At 39.1% G+C, this 24464-nt stretch overlaps 1 protein-coding gene across 1 annotated transcript in view; it reads left to right on the forward strand.

Moving 5' to 3' along the window:
• The first annotated feature begins 2599 nt into the window (after window positions 1-2599).
• CLEC12A (C-type lectin domain family 12 member A) overlaps window positions 2600-24464 on the forward strand; it is a 37133-nt gene continuing 15268 nt past the window's right edge. Inside the window, exons 1-6 of the mRNA XM_056114818.1 lie at window positions 2600-2699; window positions 4490-4582; window positions 5011-5199; window positions 10298-10452; window positions 11100-11212; window positions 13968-14138. Coding sequence (XP_055970793.1) covers window positions 2609-2699; window positions 4490-4582; window positions 5011-5199; window positions 10298-10452; window positions 11100-11212; window positions 13968-14138 — 812 coding nt within the window. The 5' untranslated portion in view covers window positions 2600-2608. The remainder of the gene's footprint in view (window positions 2700-4489; window positions 4583-5010; window positions 5200-10297; window positions 10453-11099; window positions 11213-13967; window positions 14139-24464) is intronic.

Raw genomic sequence — 24464 nt, forward strand, 5'->3', positions numbered from 1 at the left:
AGCAATGCAAAATAAATTATTTAGCGTCTGCCTGTGGGGCAGGCTTGGGAGGTGGTGTGAAAATTTGAAATAGTGGTGGGAAGGTGTAATGGTGGGATTGTTATTGGAATATTGAATGTAATCAATTACTGTGAACTGTCCTCCCATTGTTCATCGATTTTCCCAAGCGGGCCCAGTATCGTCTCCATTGTGAGACTTTGTTGTTACTGTGTTTGGCATATCGAGTACGTCACGGGTAGCTTGCCAGGCTCTGCCGTGCAGGCGAGATACTCTTGGTAGCTTGCCGGGCTCTCTGAGAGGGGTGAAGGAATCAAACTTGGGTCGGCCATGTTGGCTGCGTGCAAGGCAAATGCCCTACCGCTGTGCTATTGCTCCAGCCCGATGGAGACGTTACTGGGCCCGTTCAAGCAAATCGATGAACTGTGAACAACTTTATGAAAATAAAATTTAAAAATTATTTTTAAAAAAGAGTGAGTTTATGTGTTTCTGGATCACGGCTGTGTGGGAGTGTGCACTGGTGAAGGGATGGGTATCTGATGACCATATGATCGAGGTTCAAACATGAAATTTTTGTTACTATACCTCATGGTAAATTAATAAAAAAATTTTAAAAAGAGTGAGTTTAAGCTGAATGAAAACAGAAAGATAACTTTTATGCGTAGATCCAAAACTACAGTCCGTTCAAGACATTTGCCACTGCTTCCTTTCTGCAAATCCTCCTCACACTCAGGATGGTGGCTGAAACTTGAGAGCAATTTGTTCCTAAGAATATAGTGAACTCAGTTCCTGCTATGTTGGGGAACGGAAGCACTTATGAAATGTCCCAGGACTAAGGAATACTTCATGAGGAGCATATGACTAATGTATGAGAGGCCCTGAGTTCAAACCCTGGCCCCCTGAGCATTGCAAGCAGGGTACATGTCTACATAAACTATCTCAGCAATGAAACTTACTTTTAAAATAAACACAATGTTTCCTGGATCATTATGGTTCTCTTGAAGCTTGTTTTCCAATTTATTTCATTGACAATTATTTTTTAAGGAAATACATCCTCAGAATCTTCAGAATATATTTCTGCTGAACCTTTAATCATTGCACTGCATATATCCATGCATCTCTTTATTTTTGACCAGGTTTCTAGTGACAGGGGTTAAGAATTTGCATCAAAATGGGTATTTCAAACATGCTATAAAGAATGAAAATAAAGGCTAAAAGTATAGTATAGGTGTTTCATCACATTCCTTGCATGGGGCGAACTCAGACTCAATCCCAAGCACAACATATGGTCCCCAAGCACTGTGCTTGGAATGATCCCTGAGCACAGAGCTAGGAAGAAGTCCTAAACACAGCTGAGTGTGACCCCAAAACAAAAATATAAATGACACAAAGATGAGGACAGGTAGACTGCTGCCTTTTCCAGGGTGGAAAGTACCCAGAGAAATGGGAAATAGGAAAAGATAGTATGAGGTTCTGGGAAGCAGGACCAGGGAAACGAGTGCAAGTGATTCATGTAGAGAACTCTTTGGAAACTCTAGATCTTCCATTGGGGGAAGCGAGGGAACATTGTCAGTAGGGAGGAGTGCCCAGCTGTACTGAGGATTACTCTTGACTTGGTGCTTCTTTAAGTAGTTCTGGCAGTGCTGGGGGCTGGGACATTGATGCTGCAGATAGGAGCAAGATTGACTACAAGCAGGAAAAGCACAAGAATTCCTGTACTGTCTCTCCAGCTCCAGAGATTCAGTGATCTAGTTCTTAATCAGAATGCATCATGCAGCCCATGCCTATGTGCCTAACTAGAGCTTCACTTACACTGAACTTTTAGAGACCACTGTGAAGTTATGGGGATGGTTTCCTGCCTGTCCTCTGGGAGTGTAAAGATTTTTCTGTTTCAAATTCAAACACAATGAGGGGCCTGAAAGCAAGAGTTTGTTGCTTTGACAGCATTGTCCTAGAGACTTTGATTCCAGTGGGATTTCAACGTGGGATCTTGTCTTTTGCCCCAGTAACTGCAACTCTTATCCTCCTGGTTGCTACCTAAGAGACACATCCTGAGGTTGTCCATCCTGCTTTCAGCATCTGTTCAGGTCTGTACTGTGCCTTACTTTTACTGTACTGTGTCTAGAGCTCTCAGGGTTTCTCTGTCTCACTCTACACTTAGCTGCTTTTAAAAACTTAGGTAAATTCCTTAACTTAGGTGAATCGAATATTTACTCCCAGATAAGAAAATTTTGTAAGATCAAAGACTCAGTTCCAATACTGGAACTGCATTAGCCATATGTTGCAGATTTGAAGATTTCTAAGGAAATGTCAAAAGCGGGTTGTAGATTGGCAAAGGTGCTTAATCCTCTGACAGAAAGACCCCTCATCAAGGAGTAGCCCCTTTGCAGTTAGGTTGTTGTCTAAAACTAGATTGACAGAAAATGACCCTCTTGCAAGAGATCTACATCCTGAGACCACAAATGTGCTGCAGCTCATTTACATGTGGTGGCTTCAAAAGGAGAAGTTTAAGCTTTGTTTCATAGTCACAGTGTCTGCTTAACATTCTACTCTGTAGTCAACCTTTGCCTACTATTTTTTTTATCTTTTTTATTTATTTTCATAGTCATCAATGTCTGAAGAAATTACTTATGCAGATTTGAATTTCCAGGACCCCAGTAAGAGAGAAAATACTGTGGCGTTTGAGAAACTTGAGATAGAAGGTAAGATTTTTGAACTCTAAGTATGTTACGGGTGGTAAAGTGAAGTGTAGCAGGTGGTTATGTCTGTGGGAATGAGCAGTAAAGTACAAGCATCCTAAGAAATGATGAGAGAACAATGGTTCTGCAGTGTGTGTGTGTGTGTGTGTGTTGTGTGTGTGTGTGTGTGTGTGTGTACAAGAGAGCCAGTGACATCTGGGGTTGAGCCTAAGCCTCAACCGGAGCTTAAGCCTCCGTCATGCAAAGATATCCTGTTGAGCTTTAGCTCTGACCCGGGAATTTCCATTTTTAATAAAGCTTCCTATTTTTCCCAAAATTATGTGTTCACACAAAATGTTTATACCATTTTTAAGGCACTTATCATTGTCTTGAATATTCAATCTTTCAGAAATTATTTTTTAATATTAAACTCAATATAATCAGTATAAGATAGTATTTCATATGATTATGTTTTGATCTTTTTATCATAAAATGATGTCACAAAACAAAAAAATCTGTTATTTAGGAAAGTCTTATTTTATAAATTCTCTTTAATAGGAAAGTACTGAATGTGTGTATGAGACAGAGACAGAAAGACTAAAAAAAGGAGACAGAAGTTAAATTCTCTATTTTGATTCTATAATATGTCAAGCATATATTATCCTAAAAATTCTTCTGGTGATCTTTACCCAGTATACTGAAATACAGACAAGTTAAAATGAGTAAGAGTATACATCAAAAAGTAAAGAAAAATATAGGTAAATACTGGCAGATGTAACACCCATGGATTCTCAGTCTACAAATTTTATTTTTGCGAGCTATCCATGTATCATATAATGACCATTTAAATCATGCAAGATTTTCATAATTCTGTATTTATAATAAGAAGTTCATAATACTTGAGATTTTCTTTAAGAGGGAAGTGACTATTTTTTACTTATTGCTCACCAAAAAGAAAGCCTTCAACTAAAATCTGTTCCTAGAACACACAAAATATTATAATAAGAAAATGATTTATATTTGCATTTACTGAGACCTGGCTAAGGGAGGATGCTAGGGACATCACAAAGATGTAGTCTACCATTTATGCTCCAAGGGCTCAGTCTCAGGATTTCTAGGGAAAATATAAGTAACAAATTATTTTTGGCACCCTAATTATTTATTTAAAGAATTCTCAGGTTGGCCTCTTTCTGAACAGTCAGTGACAGTTTCCCCCAATTTATACAGACCAGATATGTGGTATATTTAGATTTGTTGGTTTTCTCTCTTTTCTTCTTTGGGAAATTTTCTGCTATTATTGAGTCATCATTGATTTATGACATTATGGAGTTTCAGGGGTTAAACAACTCACACTTTTTGAAACTCCAGTTTTACTTCTCAGGCATTTGAACTATCTTACCAGTGAACAGTCCCATCAGTGGGAAGCAGGTGGCACACTAAATAGCTTATAAATTTTTCTGTTCTTGTTTTATTCTTAAGGAAAGGAAAATGTCCTGGGGCCAGAATGAGAGTACAGTAGGTAGAGCATTTGCCTTGCACCAATGTGACCCTGATTCCATCCACCGCATCCAACACAGTCCTCGAGCACTACCAGGAGTAACCCCTGAGTATCACCTAGAGTGGCCCCCAAAAACAACAAGGACAAATTTATCATTCGGTGTCTAGCAACAGGGACATGTTATTTGGAACATGTGGCTAGGAAAATGGAAAGAAAAAAATGAATATAAAATAAATGAATGAATGAATAAAAACTTAATAACTCAATAAGGCTCTACTTGAGCTCTCTTACAGTGCTCTTAACTTTTCTTCCACAGCTTGCCCTCCACCTTCTCGTGTATGGCACCTCAGAGTTTTGATTTTTCTTTGCCTTCTCCTGATGATTGGACTGGGAGTCTTAGGAGGAATGTGTATGTATTATGCATGTTTTTAATGAAAGAAAAAGCCTCCTGAATTACAGCAGTTTTACTTTTTAAATTAAGTATTTTGAGGCTGAAAAAAAAAACAGTGAAGTGGCATTTGCCTCGTACATAGCTGACCTCAATTCAATCCCAGAGACCAAGTATGGATCCCCTGAAATTTACAGGTGTGATCTCTGAACACAAAGTCATGAGTAAACCCTGAGTACTGCTAGATATTCCTGCACCCTTCCAAAATTAAATACAATTACTGTTATGTACTATCAAAGAGGATATATAATATTCTACTTAGTCTTTTTCCTTCATTTAAAGGAATAAAGTGACTAATTTCATAGACCTTAGACTCCTTCTGCCTAAGAAAGGTGATGATTATTTCAAATAACTAAAATGTTTAATCTTCTCCCTTGTTTGATATGGAGTTTATGTCACATTCGAGAAACAAATGGAAAAAGTAAATAAACTGCAAAAAGGCAAAGATGAACTTCAAAGAAATGTTTCCCTACAAATGATGGATAACATGAATAACACTATGATGATAGAGAAACTCTTTATAACTCTGCAAAATATGACCACAAAATTATGCCGTGAACTACATAGAAATGATAAAGGTAATTCTATATTCTTCTATGAGATATTTACTAGAAAATGAATTTAAGCCAATGGTCATTGCTATGCAACAGTACCTAATGATGTTTCTCACAGAAGCTGTTACTCAAAGAGGGAGGATTTTATTTAGACAGAGGACACATAAATATTTCTGTGTAGTTAGTAGAATAACAGAAAAGGTAATTATAACTCTGCACTCCCAAATACCTTTTATTTATAGTTACTTAATAAAGTGTTATGCAGCATATGGCTTATCCTATATGACCTTTACTATGATTATTTGGGAACTGATATCAGTTGAAGATAGAAAAGAATTATCTTTATAGGAGAACTCATTCTTAAAGTTCAGTCCATCTGTTCCATGTGTGATGAGTATTAATGCAAAAAAATTAAAAAGCATATCTTACCCTTGGTATCGGTAGTGTTTTTAAGAGTTTCTATGAATATTAAAAGTAAAACGTATCATGTGCTTTTGACAAGACTTGGACAGCAAGTCAGAGTTTAGAAGTGCTTAAACTCTGGTGAAAATTGATGTAGGTTGGGCATTGATCAACACCAAACAATGTTTCTTCTTTTTTCTTTTTAAAAAAAATTTGAATAGTGAAACACCATGAGATACAGTTGTAGATTTACAAATTTTTGTGCTTGCGCTTCAGTTATACAATGATCAAGTACCCATCCCTCCACCAGTGCCCATTCTCCACCACCAATGATCCCAGTATACCTCCCACCCACACCCCATCCTCCCATCGCACCCCGCCTCTGTGGCAGGGCATACCCTTTTGTTCTCTTTCTCCTTTTGGGTGCTGTGGTTTGCAAAAGAGGCATTGAGTGACAATCATGTTCAGTCTATAGTCTAATTTCAACATGCATCTCCCATCCTGGGAGGATCCTCCCAACACCCTCTACTTGGTGCTTCCTTCTCTATCTGAGCTGCATTTTCCCCTGGCATGTGCAGCTGGCCTCCAAGCCATGGATTGAACCTCCTGTTACTTATCTCAACTATTCTTGGGTGTTAGTCTCCTATTTTGTTACTTTATATTCCACAGATAAATGCAATCTTTCTATGTCTGTCCCCCTCTTTCTGACTCATTTCACTTAGCATGATACTTTCCATGTAGTACACTTGTGTGTAAATTTTCATGACTGCATCTTTTCTAACAGCCAAGTATGCCATTGTGTAGATGTACCAAAGTTTCTTTAACCAGTCATCTTTTCTCGGGCACTCAGTTTTTTTCCAAATTTTGGCTATTGTGAAAAGTGCATCAATGAACATAGAAGTGCAGATTTCATTTCAACTGTACTTTTTTGCCTCTCTGGGATATATTTCCAGGCGTGGTATTGCTGAGTCAAATGGGAGCTCAATTTGTAATTTTTTGAGAATTGTCCATACTGTTTTCCAAAAGGTCTGAACCAGTCGGCATTTCCATCAGCAGTGGAGTCCCTTTCTCACCACATCCACACCAAGACCGATTGCTTTTGTTCTTTTGGATGTGGGCCAGTCTCTGTGGTTTGAGATGATATCTCATTGTTCTTTAGATCTTCATTTCCCTGATGATTAGTGATGTAGAGCATTTCCTCATGTGCCTTTTAGCAATTCGGATTTCTTCTTTGAGAAAGTTTCTGTTCATTTCATCACCCCATTTTTAATGGGGTTGGATGTTTTATTCATGTGAAGTTCAACCAGTGCTTTGTATATCCTTGATATCAACCGCTAATTAGATGGGTATTAGGTGAATATCTTTTCCCATTCTCTATATTATCTTTGTATTCTGGTCACTGTGTCTTTTGAGGTGCAGAAGCTTCTTAATTTAAGATAGTCCCATTTGTTTATCTCTGTTTCCACTTGGTTGGTCAGTTGAGTGTAGTCGTTGAAGATACCGTTGGCCTCATTATCGTAGAGGGTTTTACCAATCTTGTCTTCAATGTCCCTTATGGTTTTGGCCTGATGTTGAGATCTTTAATCCATTTTGATCTGACTTTTGTGCATGGTGTTTAGGTCGATGTCTAAGCCCATATTTTGCATGTGGTTGTCCTGTTATGCCAGCACCATTTGTTGAAGAGGCTTTCCTTGCTTCACTTCACATTTATTGCTCCCTTATCAAGGATTACATGTTCATATATTTGATGTTGTGTGTAGAGATACTCCACCTTGTTCCATTGGTCTGCGACCCTTCCTTTGATCCAGTACCATGCTGTTTTAGTTATTACCGCTTTGTAGTAGAGTTTGAGGTTGGGGAGTGTAATGCCTCCTCATGTCTTTTTCCCAGGAATTGCTTTAGCTATTCGTGGGTGTTTGTTGTTCCATATGAATTTCAGTAGTGCTTGATCTATTTCTTTGAAGAATTTCATGGGTATCCTTACAGGGATCACATTAATCTGTATTAATGTGAATCTGTATAATGTTTTTGGGAGTATTGCCATTTTGACAATGTTAATTCTTCCTGTCCATGAGCAGGGGATATGTTTCCATTCCCTCGTTTCCTCTTTTATTTCATGGAGTAGCGTTTTGTAGTTTTCATTTTAGAGGTCCTTTACCTCTTTAGTTAGGCTGATTCCGAGGTATTTGATTTTCAGTGCATGGTTGTGAATGGGATTTTTTTTTCATATCACTTTCCTCTGTCTCTTTATTTGCAATTAGGAAGGCCATGGATTTTGGGGCATTAATTTTATAGCCTACGTCTTTACTGTACAAGTCTATTGTTTCTAGGAGTTTCTTGGTAGAGGATTTAGGATTCTCGAGATATAGTATCTTACCACCTGTGAATAGTGAGAGCTTTATTTCTTCCTTTCCTATCTGGATTCCTTTAATGTCTTTTTCTTGCCTAATCGCTATTGCAAGTACTTCTAGTATTGAAATATTGAACAGAAGTGGTGAGAGTGGGCATCCTTCTCTTGTCCCTGATCTTAGAGGAAAGGCCCTTAGTTTTTCCCCATTGAGAATAATGCTTGCCATGGGTTTGTCATAGATGGCTTTGATTTGATTGTTATGAATACACTGTAGCATTAGGTAAGTACCCTAAATAGAAGATTCATATGCTTTATACTTGCTGTAGCACTGTAGCACTGTCCTCCCGTTGTTCATAGATTTTCTTGGAAGGTTTCCTCTGATAGGTCTGCTGTAAATCTGAGGCGTGCTCCTTTGTATGTGATTTCCTTCATTGATCTTGCTGGTTGCAGCATTGTGTCTCTATCCACAGCATCCCTCATTCTGACTATGTTATGCCTTGGAGTGTTTTTATTCGGGTCTCTTTTAGCTGGCACCCTTCTGGATCCTTTGATCTGTATGTCTGCATTCTTTAACACTGGGAACTTTTCAGGAATGATTTCTTTCACTGTGGCTTTTTCATTGGTGTTGGCTCCCTGTCCTTCTGGTACTCCGATGATTCTAATGTTGTTCCTCTTGGCGTCATCCCCTAGGTTTCTGATTTGTCTTAGAGCTATTTTGAGATCCCATTGTTTGTTGTTGCCTATATGATTTCTGTTGCTTATCTTCAAACTCACTCATCCTGTCTTCGTCTGTAGTCATTCTACTGCTGAGGGCACCCACTGAGTTTTTAATTTCATCTACCGAATCCTTTATTTGTGACACTTCTTTTTGTAGCTTTTTTGTTTCTGCTCTCATTTCTTCCTGTATTTTCTCAACCATCGTTCCACTGTTTCTTTCATTTCTTCCTTTAATTTTCTGGATGTTTGCCCCATTGATTTTTTGAGTAGTTCCTTGAGCATCCTCAGCATTTCATCTCAGAATTTTTTATTGGAGAGAACATATTTGTGGGTAACCCCTGTTGAGGATTCGGGAGTATTTTCTTCGTCCTCTCCTCATAGTGGAGATTTGTGCTGTTTCTTCATGCTGTTGTGGTTGTCCAGAGGTGAAACCTTGGGATTCACTAGCACTGTTTCCTCTTGTTGCGGGAAAGGATTCTGAATAAGACGGTCGATGATGGTCACCCTTCTCCCCTTCTAGAATATGTCCTTCCTCTCAGACATTATTCTGTGGCTTATGACAGGCATCTAGTGAAGCATTGAAAGATATGTTCTTTTATATTGGGCTTGTACAGCTTCTTTGCGTACTGGTCTTTTTTTGGAATAGAAATAGGCCAGTGGATTATTGTTTTGAGGTTTAGGTGGCCGGGACTTTTTCCACAGAATTAGGTGATAAAGGATAGTATGTGAGTCGAGAATGCTGGGAGAAGGAAATATAACTGCAGCCACACAGAAGGCCACAGCCACAGTTGAGGAGGCCATGCCCCCTACAGCAGAGGCCACACCCCCAGCCAGTCTCAAGGACTCGCTGACCTACGAACCTGCAGAGGAGGGCAGCTGAGGAGGTGGGCAGGAGGTCCAGCAGAACTCGGGCTGGTGTTCTTCAAAGTCTCCTCTAGCTGCCCTGCGATGAGGGCGCAGCGCAGAGGAAAAAGGGAGCGTGCGTGGAGTGCAGGACAGTGACGCTCCCCGGCTCCCCAATGAACCTGCAGAAGAGGGCCCACACAATGTTTCTTGTGATTAGTTGTTTTGTTTTGTTTTTTAATTACCATGTAGGAATATGAAAAAATTGGTCAGAATGAATAAAGGAAATTAATCATAATTCAGGGCTCCTGTGTAGGAAAACACAATAGAAAACAGCTTGGTTTTTAGAACTGTGTTGATTTGATTGCTATGGATCCACTGTAGCACTATGTAAGTACCCTAAATAGAAGATTCATATGCTTTATATTTGATGTAGCACTGTAGCACTGTCCTTCAGTTGTTCATCGATTTGCTCAAGCAGGCCCAGTAACATCTCCATTGTGAGATTTGTTGTTACTGTGTTTGGCATATCAAAAACGTCACGGGTAGCTTGCCAGGCTTTGCTGTGCGGGCGAGATGCTCTCGGTAGCTTTCCAGGTTCTCTGAGAGGGGTGGAGGAATCAAACCTAGGTTGGCTGGGCTGGCCACGTGCAAGGCAAATGACCTACTGCTGTGCTGTCGCTCCAGTCAATATTTGATGTATATAGAAGAAAAACAAGTGAATTTGGTTGAGTCAGCACAGAGGATAATAGTAGTGATAGGATAAAGATTATCAATACAAATCAAAGAAAAACTGCATCTTTCTTTCAGAGCACGAATGTCAACCTTGTCCAAAGAGATGGATATGGCATGATGACAAGTGTTACTTTTTCAATGAGGACACTTTTGAAACATGGCAAAATAGTAAAGAGATATGCTCTAATATGAATGCGACCCTGTTGACTATTAAGAGCAGAAGTGTATTGGTGAGATCCTGTGGCTCATTTCCTGTGAGAAGGAGGGTGCCTTTCCCAACAGATGGAGAGCAGGCAGGCCTGTGAAGATCTGTGTTAATCCAGACGCGATCCTAACAGCTTTTAGTTGGGTCCTAAGGTGACTAAAATAGGGTAGAATAATGCAAATCGTGCAAAGCTGTTGCTTAGGATCTTAGCATCAGAGGGTCTGGGCAAATGGGTAAACATGAGCCCCTAGAATCTTTGGGTCCGTGAGTATTTCCAATCTGGCTCACACCCTGATTTACTGAATATCTGCATGCTTTCTTAATTCCCCATTTTGCCAACTTCCTCATGTAATCAATTATAAAAAGCTAGCTTGGGAGAAATAAATTTGGAGCTTGATCAGAGTCTTATCTTGCTCCCATTCTTCTGTTTCTCTTTATTCCCACTCACACCCCCTCTCCTGGTTATCCACATTGACTAGTCCCAAAGGTCAGGGCAGGGTGGTAGGGATTAAACCTAGGTCTGCCACATACAAAGCAATCACCTTACCTCTGTACTCTCTCCAGTTCCTATGCAATCAGTCTCATATGAATTAGCTCTATTTTTCTCTTACACTTTTTGTTTTTAGTAACTTATGTTTTTAGTTATTAATCACCTCCTCTGCTCCTCTGTAGGAATTTATAAAATCACGGAAAAAATTAAAAAGATCTTGGCTGGGTTTATCCTTCCCAAAATGTAGGATTCCCTTCTACTCCAAAAGCTTAGATTCAATTAACTTCTCTGAGAGGTAAGTTTCAATTCTTGTTGGATTTAAAAATTTGGTTTGAATAAGGTCTATTCAGCATAAGAATTTTAGATTACAATTAAGATCAGTTTATATTAAAATTTCATCCTTAATAAGTTATTCCAGGCTTCTATATAGTGTTTAAAAAGTGCAAAATTTATCACAAAGATATTATTGATAAATTTTGTTTGTTTGTTTTGCTTTTGGGGGCTGGAGCGATAGCACAGCGGGTAGTGCATTTACCTTGCATGCGGCTGACAGGGCCGACCCGAGTTCGATTCCTCCACCCCTCTCAGAGAGCCCGGCAAGCTACCGAGAGTATGTCACCTGAACAGCAAAGCCTGGGAAGCTATCCATGACATATTCAATATGCCAAATACAGTAACAAGTCTCACAATGTTACTGGGCCCACTAGAGCAAATCGATGAACAATGGGAGGACAATGACAGTGACAGTAACAGTTTTTTGGGTCACATGTGGCGAAGCACAGGGGTTACTCCTGGCTCTGCACTCAGGAATTACTCCTGACTGTGCTCAGGGGACCATATGTGATGCTGGGAATCAAACCCAGCTCGGCCGCATGCAAGGCAAATGCACTACTTGCTGTGCTATCATTCCAGTCCTTCATCTTGATAAATTATTGACCAACTATATGCTAAGTGTTTGAAGGCCACTGAGATCTTTGATATATTTAAAATAATGATTAGTTCTGAGACTCAAAGATGAATGAAAAGTTGATTTTTCTTTTGGTTACTTAACCATGCATTGTTTGCATAGACTAAATTTTACAGATTAAAATACTGTATAGGTAAAAAGAACACATTATGATAAACGCTTCCTTAATAATGCAAAGAATTAGCAAACAAATTCTGGATTTGAAATTTGTGTTATTAGCAATATTTGAAAATGTAAATTTTAAATTAATAATGTAAACTACAAAGCATTTCCAGGAAAGATAATAAGGTGAATAGAGATGTGATATACTGCATATGTGTTATATATAAAATATTTTGCTGCTTAGTATATTGAAGAAGTATAGTTAAGATATACCATTGTAAATTGATTCATGTGCATTCTATTTATAATGAGAATTATAAAATATATGTTCTATTTATAATGGGAAAATCAGTGCCTACATAAAAGAACAATAAAATTTCATTTATGTATTATATTTATTATATTCTATTCATTTGTATATTATATTACCTTAAATTTGGGAATAGAAAGGCTGACTGAAGAAGAAAACCTGAGACTCTACCTACTGAATAGTAATGCAAGCCCACAACTTATTACATCTTTGTTAAGTTATTAAAGTGTCTGGAGGAGATACTAAGTAGGAATGGGCTCATGACAATGAAGTAGGCTACCATCACTTTGACTCAGAATCCTTGGTATTTCCACTTAATCACTACTAAAAAAATAAATGATTTGCAGATTTTCTTTTGTTGTTCTTGCTTTTCACCTTCAAATAGGAATAGCAGATATTTGTAAGTGACTAAGAAAGACTAACAACACTATCTTTGATAGTTTGCAATGAAACATAGCAATAGTGAAAATGTGATATTTTAAAGATATAATTTTGAATGAAGAAATGATGTTAGTGTATGTTCCAGAGAAAGCATGCATGGAATTTTGTTTAGAAAATGTAGAATTTCCAAGTTTTTATTTGTAAGTAGTTTGAAGGTAAGATCATTTACAGTAGGATAGAATATACAGTAGATATTCCAAAATATTAAAAAATCACTCTGAAATTCAAAGTACATGCAAAGCCTTACATGTGTATATAATGTACACTAATATATATATTATATGTATCTTTATATTACCCACATAATTAATTTTTTTCTATTCTTATTTTTATTTGGTGCTTATTTATATAAAAGGGATGTGATCAATTATATATTATCTCATAACAAATAGAAAATATAACATGTTAAAATTAATTAATGAACCTAATTGTTGATTTGTAACTATTTATTTGTCAAAAATTGATGCTATATTCTTTTCTAGAATATATATAGAGATTCAGTCTACCATTTGTTTTCATTGTATGATCCCTGATGAATAATTTTGTGTTAAGCACTAGTTGTTATTCAACACACCAAAGTAATATCTTTGAAAAATGACTAAAATTACTGTAAGTAAATGTCACTTGTATGTGATATTGAGATTTAGATATTGTGTGCTAAGTTATTTCCTGCTTCTGTTAAATATAAGAAACATGGGGCTGGAGCGATAGCACAGCGGGTAGGGCGTTTGCCTTGCACGCAGCCAACATGGCCAACACGGTTCGATTCCCAGCATCCCATATGGTCCCCCGAGCACCGCCAGGAGCAATTCCTGAGTGCATGAGCCAGGAGTAACCCCTGAGCATCGCTAGGTGTGATCCAAAAAGAAAAAAAAATAAGAAACATGTTTGAAGGATAGTGCCAAAGATTTACTACAGGACTAGTTAGATTAGAGACTCTAATGAAATTTCATTAATCTAAATTTATATTGCTTATTGGGGTAGCAAGTGTTAGCATCTTCAAATAATGAAAGCCAAATATTCCATATGTGAGAAAGTAGAAAATACATAGAGAAGTTGCATATTTGTCAAAAAAAAAAAGAACAAACGAGAGTTTGGATATTCTTGCTATTATCAATAATTAAATTTAATTTTAATGCAGTATCTAGAAGCAGTAATATCTTCAAAAGTAATATTTTTTTGAATATGCTTGTTCTTTGGGAAACTATAATTCTTTTCTTTCCTTTTCAGGTTTATCAACAGTACAAATGACTTAAATGATGAAATATATTGTGGGTCTTTAGACACTTCTTTCCTTTATTTTGTGACCTGCAATATTAAATACCGTTTTATATGTGAGAAGATTGCTAATCCAGTTAAGATTGAAAGCGTACTAATGAATGAAGTACCAGATAGAAGACGGTAGAGCAATTGTTTTGTCTCGTCATTCTCCTGCAATTAAAAGCAACACAGGGGCATATATATTGTGGGTCACAGAAGTGTAATAAAAATGCTTAGACACTCAGTTTCTGCCTCTCTCATAACAATTTGCATTTTCAAACTTTCTTCTCTGTTCTTCGTTGCTCAAGCTACTGGGTAAAAGATACTAAACTCAGCTTATCATTTAAGCATGGGCCAGATGCTGTTGAGCAGAATCAAAAGGATATTTATACTTGGATGAAAAGAGACACAAAAAAGGAAACTAGCATCTCCTCCTTTCCCAAAATGAAAAAAAGACAAATACCAACCTTATTAGAAGGAAGGAATGGAGGAAAGGAGAGAGGGAAGGAAAGAGGAAGGAAAGAAAGAAGGAAGGAAGGAAGGAAGGAAGGAAGGAAGGAAGGAAGGAAGGAAGGAAGGTGAAAAATAGAGAAAGAGAATGCCAAAATTTTCCCAAGCAAATTACTCATACTTTTAACATTTATGATTGAAAAATGTTCCACATATTCATCACTTCCTGCACAATCTCATGTTTTAATTTATTTTCCATCCCAGTGACTTGTAGCATTATTTATATTTTACAGTTTTTATTTTTTTTAATTACAAGTATTCATTGATTAACGGCATATGTATTCATCACATATCTTTTGGGAAATTTGAGCATGAATTTAATTTTTGCCTGTGTATGTGTAGATATAAGTAATTAACAGAATTCCATGACATCCAAAGGACAATATTTAAGATTTAAACAATTCCTTTTTCTGATTTTGTTTTTGGGCCATATCTAGCTGTGCTCAGTCTTACCCCTGGCTCTATACTCAGGAATCACTCCTGGTGCTCGAAATATCATATATGGTACTGGGGATAGAACCAGGGTTAGTCACTGTAAGGCAAACTTACTACCCACTGTATTTCAGGTTTAGCAATTTTCTTTAATGAAATTTTTGTTGGGGTGGCGGGGGGCACTCAGCAGTATTTAGGGTTTAGTCCTGGCTCTGTGCTCAAGGACCACTCCTGCTGATGCTCAGGGGAATATACATGGTGCCGGGATTGAACCCAGGTCAGCTGCATGCAAGCCAAGTGCCTATCTGCTATACTATCTCTACAGCACTATAAGTGAAATTTCCTTATTATGCCCCATTGTCCAAAGCCATTCCAAATATGTGCTCTGTGCTCAAGGACCACTTTTTTGCCTTGCCACAATTGTGTGCTTTCTGTTTCTGATTATATAATCACCTTCCTTTATCTTCATCTATCTTTCAGATGTTTAGATTCTATCTGTTTGTTTTTTTTAATTTGGGTTTTGGGCCACACTCAGTGATGCTCAGGAGTCGGACTATATGAGATACTGGGGATTGAACAGGAGTCAGCCTCATGCAAGGCATACACTTTACTCTCTGTACTTTTGCTCCAACTCAGAGACCTTTAGATTCTTTGTCAATTGTCTATTCTGCGTTGCGTCCTTTCCTCTCCCAGTCCTCCCCAGAGTCCCATCTTCCTAATCACTCTGGGTTAATCTTTTGCAATATTCATTCTGCAGCATTTGTCGCTGTTCCAGGAACTGTCCTCACTTAGACCACACATATGTTGTTTTCTTTTGTTTCTGCTTTCCTTTACTACACTGTCATCATTTTTTTCAGTGGTTGTTCTTCTTGTGAGCTGGCCAGTTTAAATACAGCCAGTGATGAATGGGGCTTTGATAAAGGATTTTAAAATAAATAACCACTGGTTGCAAAACAATCCAAGTTGCTAACAGATCTAGTGAATGCAGTCTGAAATATGACTTAATTTGTATGTGGAGTGAGTGAGGACACAGGATGGCACATAGTTTCTGCCTTGGTCAGATTTTGCAAGGGGGCACTTTAGAGCAGAAGTTGGCAAAGGGGAACATACTGTGTTGAAACTGAAAGAAAGGGGAAATTTAAGTAACTGACACCTGAGGAACAAACAACTAACTGGCATTAAAAATAGCACAGCGGGTAGGGCGTTTGCCTTACAAGCGGCCAACATGGCCGACCCGAGTTCGATTCCTCCGCCCCTCTCGGAGAGCCCGGCAAGCTACCGAGAGTATTCGATATGCCAGACACAGTAACAACAAAGTCTCCAATGGAGACGTTACTGGGCCCGCTCGAGCAAATCGACGATCAACGGGAGGGCCTTTACCTTTACCTTTACCTATTGAAAACTATATATTACAAATAAATGTGTAAGACCTAGGATGTAAACTACAGCAACAGAAACTGTTTCTATCAATGACTGTAAAGCAGTTATGCCGTTAGTGAAGACAAACAGAAGTAGTTCTTAAGATTTTTTTGGGTAATCACCAAAAGACAGAAAGGAAGATTGGAATCTCCTGCAGAGTTATTCCTATTCAAAGGTGTATTTGGCCTTGGAATGTGCTGACTTTTTTTAGTGGGTTTTGAGAATTTGTATACTGACACTCAGACAGACTTTTCTCACAGCTGCTAATGCATGGCAATAACTCAGACATCCAGGTTGGCCTTTGACCTCAACCAGAGAGCAACCATTGGTCCACTTGTCTTGGAAATATCCACCCTTTCTCTTTGCAGTCACCACTTATGGTAGCAACACCATGGGAGTTTCAACAATGCTCCAATGTGTGTGTGTGTGTGTGTGTGTGTGTGTGTGTGACCAGAGGCCCAATGATTTTGCTTTGGTCATTGCTCTAATGCTTCTCCTTTAATGTAGAACTGATCCTACCATGCCATCACCGACCATATCAGGACTTTCTTGATGTCTTTGCTGTGTGCTGTCATTTCCATCATATTCATCCAGATTCCTGTGAGTATTGTGGATTACCAATTCTCCTTGTCTTCCAAGAAGTTGGCCTCAGTCCCCATAGGAACCCTCACACCACCTCTCGCTTGCTCCCTCAGCTCTCTCTAGCTTTGACACAGTGTGCCAAAACTTGGCAGCATGTACAGCCCAGCCTGCCACTCATGGTCCTCTGAGTCACTGCAGCCACCACGGTGTAGGCTGACAAGTGAGTCACTGCAATGCAAGCAGTCAGGCTTCATGTGACAGGGATACCCTTCTGTGTCCTAGCTATCTTACACTGAAACTTCCTTCCCTGTCCTCAACATTTATGTTATTTTTATGATTTACTCGATAAAAACTTATGTTTCTAGAAATAATTGAATTGAAGTCCCACCTGAAATTGGGTTGCATTAGATCAAATGATTTTGTGGGCCTTAGGAGGCTGTCACATTAGAAGATCTTTATGCCTGCCTTGGGAACACTGTCTCACCTTTTAGGGCAATAGTTTCAATCAAGGATTATATGTCAGAACATGATCTTTATCTACATATTCACATATACATATATATTTATATTTATGTATGTGTGATATATGCACACACATGTACTTCCTCTTTCCCAATAATGTCTGAAATATCCTTTAACTTTAGTCAATTGCATTTTTATTTTAACCTGTACATAGAAACATAAGACTTTCTGTTAAAAAGAGAAACTTAGGTGCTAGAGAGACCAACGTATGTGTAAGACACTCAGCTTGTACTCGACCCACCATGATTTGATTCTCGGCACCCCATGTGATCCCCAAGACCCACCAGAGTGATCCCTGAGTACAGAGTCAGGAGTAATCTCTGAGAACAGCTGAGCATGACCCAAATAACAAAAGAGAGGGAGGGAAGGAGAGAGAGAGCGAGAGAGAGAGAGAGAGAGAGAGAGAGAGAGAGAAACTTAAAGCATCACCAGATTTCTGATTTAATTGAATATGTGACTTTAGCTAACTTTTCTTTTTTATTTAATACTACCAGCTCCATTTAACATTACATAACCTATTAAACTGTATTTAATCTACTGTTAAATCTCCTGCCCCTGCACCAGGCTGTCTTCACCTGGACCCCTGGGAGGGGGGCGGGTTGAGTTTCCCTCCCCACCCCAAGCAGAACCCTGGTAGCCAAAAACCTCCAGAACCCAGCCACAGACATGCTCAAGGCCACTATCCACATACTTAGATGAGCCTCACGCATGAAGGAACTGGCAGAAGTACCCAGGTATGCAGGACCCGGGGCTGAGATCTCAAAGCCTGCTTGGATCAGGACTTGCCTCCTCCACCCAGATCCCCCATTTTTCAGTAGCTTGGCAATCATATCTGCAAACTGCACCTGGTGCCATGTAATCCCATCAACTGCCAGTATCCAGAGACTATAAAACAAAGCTCCTGGAAGCCCTTGACCTCCTACAGCCATTGATGTACCTAAAGCAGCACACATGTGTTTGGTTTTAACATACTTGCTTATATTCTCTTATATACATTCTCTGTCCCTCTCGGAAAGTCTGGCAAGCTACAGAGAATATTCTGCCCACATGGCAGAGTCTGGCAAGTTCCCCCTGGCATATTCAATATGTCAAAAACAAAAAAACAGGTCTCATTCCCCTGACTCTGAAAGAGTCTCCAATATGGCACTGTTGGGAAGGATGAGTAAGGAGAGGTTGCTAAAAATCTCAGGGCTAGATGAATGGAGACGCTACTGGCACCCGATCCAGCAAATCAATGAACGACGGGATGACAGTGATGACACTGATACAGTGAACTATTAAATTATTATGCTACAAAGAATGGCACGTATGTATTTCTCTGTGTCACATCCAGTTAGTTTTTCCAGCCAAAGAAAGTGTCTGTTTAAAGATCTCAAAATTGAGATTCATTCAGAAATTCATTCTTGAAAGGAGGAAAACAAAGGTGTCATGAGAATTTAGAAAAATAGGTTTAGAGCTTTGAATCAATCCATTTAGTTTTCAAGAACTAAAGTGAAGATGAGAGACTTCCTTAATTTACTTCATATTAGGGCTGGAGTGATAGCACAGTGGGTAAGGCGTTTGCCTTGCGGTCGGCCAAACTGGTTGGCCCAGGTTCGATTCCTCCACCCCTCTCAAAGAGCCCGGCAAGCTACTGAGATTATCCTGCCCACACGGCAAAGTCTGGCAAGCTACCCATGCCAAATACAATAACAGTAAATCTCACAATGGAGACGTACTGGGCCTGATCGAGCAAATCCATGAACAACGGGAGGACAGTGCTACAGTGCTACAGAGAAAGGAATAAAGTGTAAGTCACACCTGCCCTTTTCTTCTTCCATCCCTCAATGTTCCTCCCTGTCCCCAACCACACCCCCCTCCCTTTCCAATCATAATACTGCTCCTTTGGATTGGAGAGCTAACTCCAGGATCTGGAATATAACCTGTCACTGCATTGGTCTCCTGAGCATTATGCTGGGAGCAATTCTAAGTATCACCAGTGTGACCCCTAACACCGAATAATAAGTAAACACTCCTGCTTCTTCTTTATCATAGAAAAACAAATATGACTGTTTCTACCTGATTTCAATGAGTTAAGGGTATTCTTTACTTTTTTTTTTTTTTTTTTTTTGGCTTTTGGATCACACCTGACAATGCTGAGGGGTTATTCCTGGCTCTGCCCTCAGGATTCACTCCTGGCTGTGCTTGAGGGACCATATAGTATGCCAGGAATGGGACCCGGGTATGCAAAGCAAACACCCTCCCCCTGCTGCAATATTCTTCCAGCCCCAATTCTTTAAATGTTTTTATACCCTCCTGTTTTTTAATGTGCTTTGAATTTTCTAGCATACTATAATGTCAATTTTCTGCAATCAATATTCACAGTACTCCTCCTAAATGTGCACTTTGTAGTAGTTTTTAGAAAAAAAAAGAATTTGTCAATCACCTGAGTAATATCCCATTCTTTCAGAAATTGCTAAACTATTCCTGTGTAACAGCAATATTTAACATTTCTTTCACTGCTTTGATTATTTCTCTTTTTCTTCTCTGTCTTAACACTTTTCCTTGATTTTTGCATTGTTCTATTGATATTCTTTTAGCTTATCAGAAGTCTTTTTGATCTGTAGTAATAGAAAGGAATTGGGAAGAAAACAAGTTTGGGGGCAAATGAACTAACAGTGTTTTTCTGGGAGTTGAGATGGGTGAAGTGTTACTGAGACGACAACCCTCTCAGATACAGTTTGATCAGCTGTACAATATTTATAAAAGACAAGACATTTCTGTTGGTTATTTTCACAGGTTTTTCCTACATATCAAAAAGTTATCCTTGAACTTAGTCCTATACTAAGTTCCTCCACACTTGAGGAGCTCCTTTTCTTTTCTCTTCTACTTTCCAATAAACCTTTCTACTTTCCAACTATGATCATCTTTGTTATTCAATCTTTTCATTCTGAATGAAAATATGAAAGAACCTGGGAGAACAGAGACCTGCAGCCGCTGCTTCTGCATCACCTGCATAAAACCAAGAGAAGACCTACAGCAAGGGCCCTCTCAATGGAGTAGAGGAAGAGAAAGGAACTGAAGTGTGGTTATTTCTTGGAACTGAAAAAGAAAAAAGAAACCACTGAGAAATGGCCAGGGACCACAACAGGCATATAGGAATGCCTTCCTTGCCTTTTAGGAAATAAGACTCCACAGGAAACTTTTTTGCCCTGAAGTAGCCCAATGGTATTCAGATCTCATCCCTTTGAAACGTAAATCTTGAGCTCTTTAGAGAGGAGACACTGAAACCCCACCCAGATGCAGACAGTCAAGGAACCACCCAGACCTGTGGTTCTACTTTCCAACTCTGAATCTTTGTTATTCAATATTTTTACTGTGAGTGAATATGGAAGAATCTGGGAAACATGAATGAACAGAGACCTGCAGCCACTGCTTCTGAGTCACCTGCATAAGATCAAGGGAAAACTACAGCAAGGGCCCTCTCAATGGACGAGAGAGAGGAAGGAACATGAAGCTACAGAAAAATCTGTAAGATTATGACACTCCCATGAACAGGGCAAGGGATGAGATTATAGAAAGACCACCAGGCCTGCAAAGTTCTTCCTGTGACATTGCTCAGATTAACCTCTATTTACACAGAAAACTGGAAGAAAAACCCATCTGAAGGAATTGTATTTTAATTCCTCCTGAAGGCCTTTTGGGTCTTGCTTATCCAAGCCTTCTAGTTCTCCCTTGAACTCCTATCTCTCTCTCTATTTCCACTTTTTCTCCTCCCACTGTGGAGATGCCCTTGTTCTCTGCTGAACAGATTCTTTAGCCCTCCCCTTACATCTAAGTAAATTTTGTTCAATAAAAACTCTCTTGCGTCAAAAAAAAAGTTATTCTTAAATTCTAAGTATTACTGTTAAAAATCTGTACTGGACAGTTAAGAGAATTGACAGAGAAATGTGAGTTTCCCAAGTGTAGATATTAAGTGTAGATTTTGTCTTTAGCAAGTGAATTTAAAGAAATAGATTACAGTTTGAATAGACAAGTCTGCCATTGCTCCTTATGTGGTTGGTTGCTGTTTTCGTTCATTTGTTGAATCTACATAGGCTTTTAGCAAGTATATATTGAAGACTTCTGTTTTATGGTCAAAATAGGATCAGAGGCCATGGATACTGATAACTGATTTGTATTGCTTTCTTGTTTTTTCTCCATGACTATTATCTACATCTTCATCTTGATCAATAAGCAAAACTTGGAGAACACACAAGAATTATTGTTTTGTGTGTTTCTGGGGAATAATATGGATAGCACCCGGCCCAGACAAGGTCAGACCAGAACACCTGAAGAACCTGCATTCAGTACTAATCAATACACTGGCTCGGCTCTTCGCACGCTACCTGTCTGAATGAAAGGTTCTATCCCAATGGAAAATCAGCAGGACTGTACTACTGTACAAGAAGGGAGACATCCACAACATTGGCAACTATCACCCTATCTGCCTGCTGTCTGTTGTCTACAAGCTCGAGTCATCCTGAATAGGATTGACAGAACACTGGATGAAGGACAACCATATGAGCAAACCGGTTTCCGCAAAGGATTCAGCACAATTGATCCTATCCATACAATAACCAAGCTCATTGAGGTTTCTAGGGAGTTCAAGATGCCCTTCTGTCTAGCATTCATTGATTTAAAGAAGGCTTTTGATTCTGTTGAGACTGAAGCGGTCATCAAGACACTAGTCAAACAGGGTGTTCAAATTCAATGAATCAGGATCCTCCGTGAGCTGTATTATGGATTCACTACCAGGATCTCACCATTCTACAGGGAGGTTATCATTGACGTCAAGAGAGGGGTTCAGCAGGGTGATACCATTTCACCGAAACTATTCAGTGCCACCCTCAAGAAGTCATGCAATGACTGGGATAGGAAGGAATGGGAGTGAAGACAGACAGTTGGCAACTACACCACATCTGCTTCACTGATGACATCATTCTAATAACACCAAAAATCAGCCAAGTGGCACAAATGCTGGCCAACTTCAACAGTGAGTGTGGAAAGGTCAGACTCCTGCTGAATCTCATGAAGACAATGTTTATGAGAAACAGTCTCTTTCCTGATGTTCCATTCGCTCTCAATGGGACTAACATCTCCTACGCAACAGTTATGTGTACCTAGGTCGAGAAGTCAACATGACGAATGACCGGGCACCTGAGTTGCACAGGAGGAAGAGAACAGCTTGGAACACCTTCAAGACCGTCGAAGAAATAGCTAAGTGGGGAAAAAACCCTCCGGCTCCAGGTCACATCTCTTTGATTCCACTGTTCTTCCTGCATTAACATACGCCTCAGAGACCTGGGTCCTATGAAAACAGGATGAGGACGCTATTTGGGTCTCCCAAAGAGGAATAGAAAGAACTATGTTTGGAGTATCACACTTCACTCAAATAAGAGAAACAGTCTGGAATTCAGACCTCCGTCGATGGTCAAGATTCAGGGACACTGTCTCGTTTGCGAAGGTGTCAAAAATCAGGTGGGCTGGACACGTAATTAGATTTGTAGATGACCACTGGACTAGAGCCTTTACCGACTGGATTCCACGGGATGTCAAGATTGCATGGCTGCCCACCTATGAGATGGTTAGACTTCTTCATTAAGACCCTGAATGATAAATGTATACACACCTAATGAAGAAACAGCTAAATATTTAAAGCAACTGCTAACAGATTTTAAGGAAGACTTTGCTAGCAACACAATAGTAGTTGGAGATTTTAATATAGCCTTATCACCTCTGGATATATCAACAAGAACAAAACTCAACAAGGAAACATTGACTTTGAATGAAGAAATAGAAGAGAAAGGGCTTATAGACCTATACAGGGCTTTACACCCCCAAAAGAAAGAATATGCATTCTTCTCCAGTGTGCACGAAACATTTTCCAAAATAGACCATGTCCTAGGCCACAAAACATACCTCAATAGAATCAGGAAGATAGAAATAGTATCAACAATCTTTTCAGACCATGATGCACTGAAAATAGAAGTGAATCACACACAGACACGGAGAACCAAATCAAACACCTGGAAATTAAACAACTCAATACTGAACAATGGGTGGATCAGGAAGGAACTCAAGGATGAAATCAAAAGATACTTGGAAACAAATGAGAATGAAGACACAAGCTACCAAAACTATGGGATGCAGAAAAAGCCGTAAGGGGAAAATTTATAGCTCTGCAAGCATATCTCAGGACGGAAGAAAGGACACACATAAACAACTTGACTTCACAGCTCAAGATCTTAGAAAAGGATCAACAGAAGGAGCCCAAATCGGGCAGAAGGAAAGATATCATAAAACTTAGAGCAGAAATCAATGACATGGAAACCAAAGAAACAATCTGAAAGGTTAATGAAACCAAGAGCTGGTTCTTTGAGAAAATTAATAAGATAGAAAAACCACTAGAAACACTCACAAAGAAACAGAGGGAGAGAATCCTAATAAATCGAATCAGAAATAAGAACGAGGATATCACAACAGAAACCGAAGAAATTCAAAAGATCATCAGGGACTACTTTGAAAATCTGTATGCCACGAAACAAGAGAACCTAGAAGAAATGGATAAATTCCTGGAAGTACTTGCAATAGCAATTAGGCAAGAAAAAGATATTAAGGGCATTCAGGTAGGAAAGGAAGAAATCAAGCTCTCACTATTTGCAGATGATATGATACTATATTAGAGAACCCTAAAACCTCTACCAAGAAACTCCTAGAAACAATAGACTTGTATAGTAAAGTTGCAGGCTATACAATCAGTACCCAAAAGTCCATGGCTTTCCTATATGCAAATAGTGAAAGAGAAGAAAGTGACATAAAGAAAACTATTCCGTTCACAATTGTGCCCCAGAAAATCAAGTACTTAGGAATCAGCTTAACTAAGGAAGTAAAGGACCTGTACAAAGAAAACTACAAAACGCTACTTCAGGAAATAAAAGAGGACACGAGGAAATGGAAAAATATCCCCTGTTCATGGATCGG

This window comes from Sorex fumeus, unplaced genomic scaffold, assembly GCF_029834395.1.
Source record: "Sorex fumeus unplaced genomic scaffold, SorFum_2.1 ptg000003l, whole genome shotgun sequence".
Taxonomy (NCBI): domain Eukaryota; kingdom Metazoa; phylum Chordata; class Mammalia; order Eulipotyphla; family Soricidae; genus Sorex; species Sorex fumeus.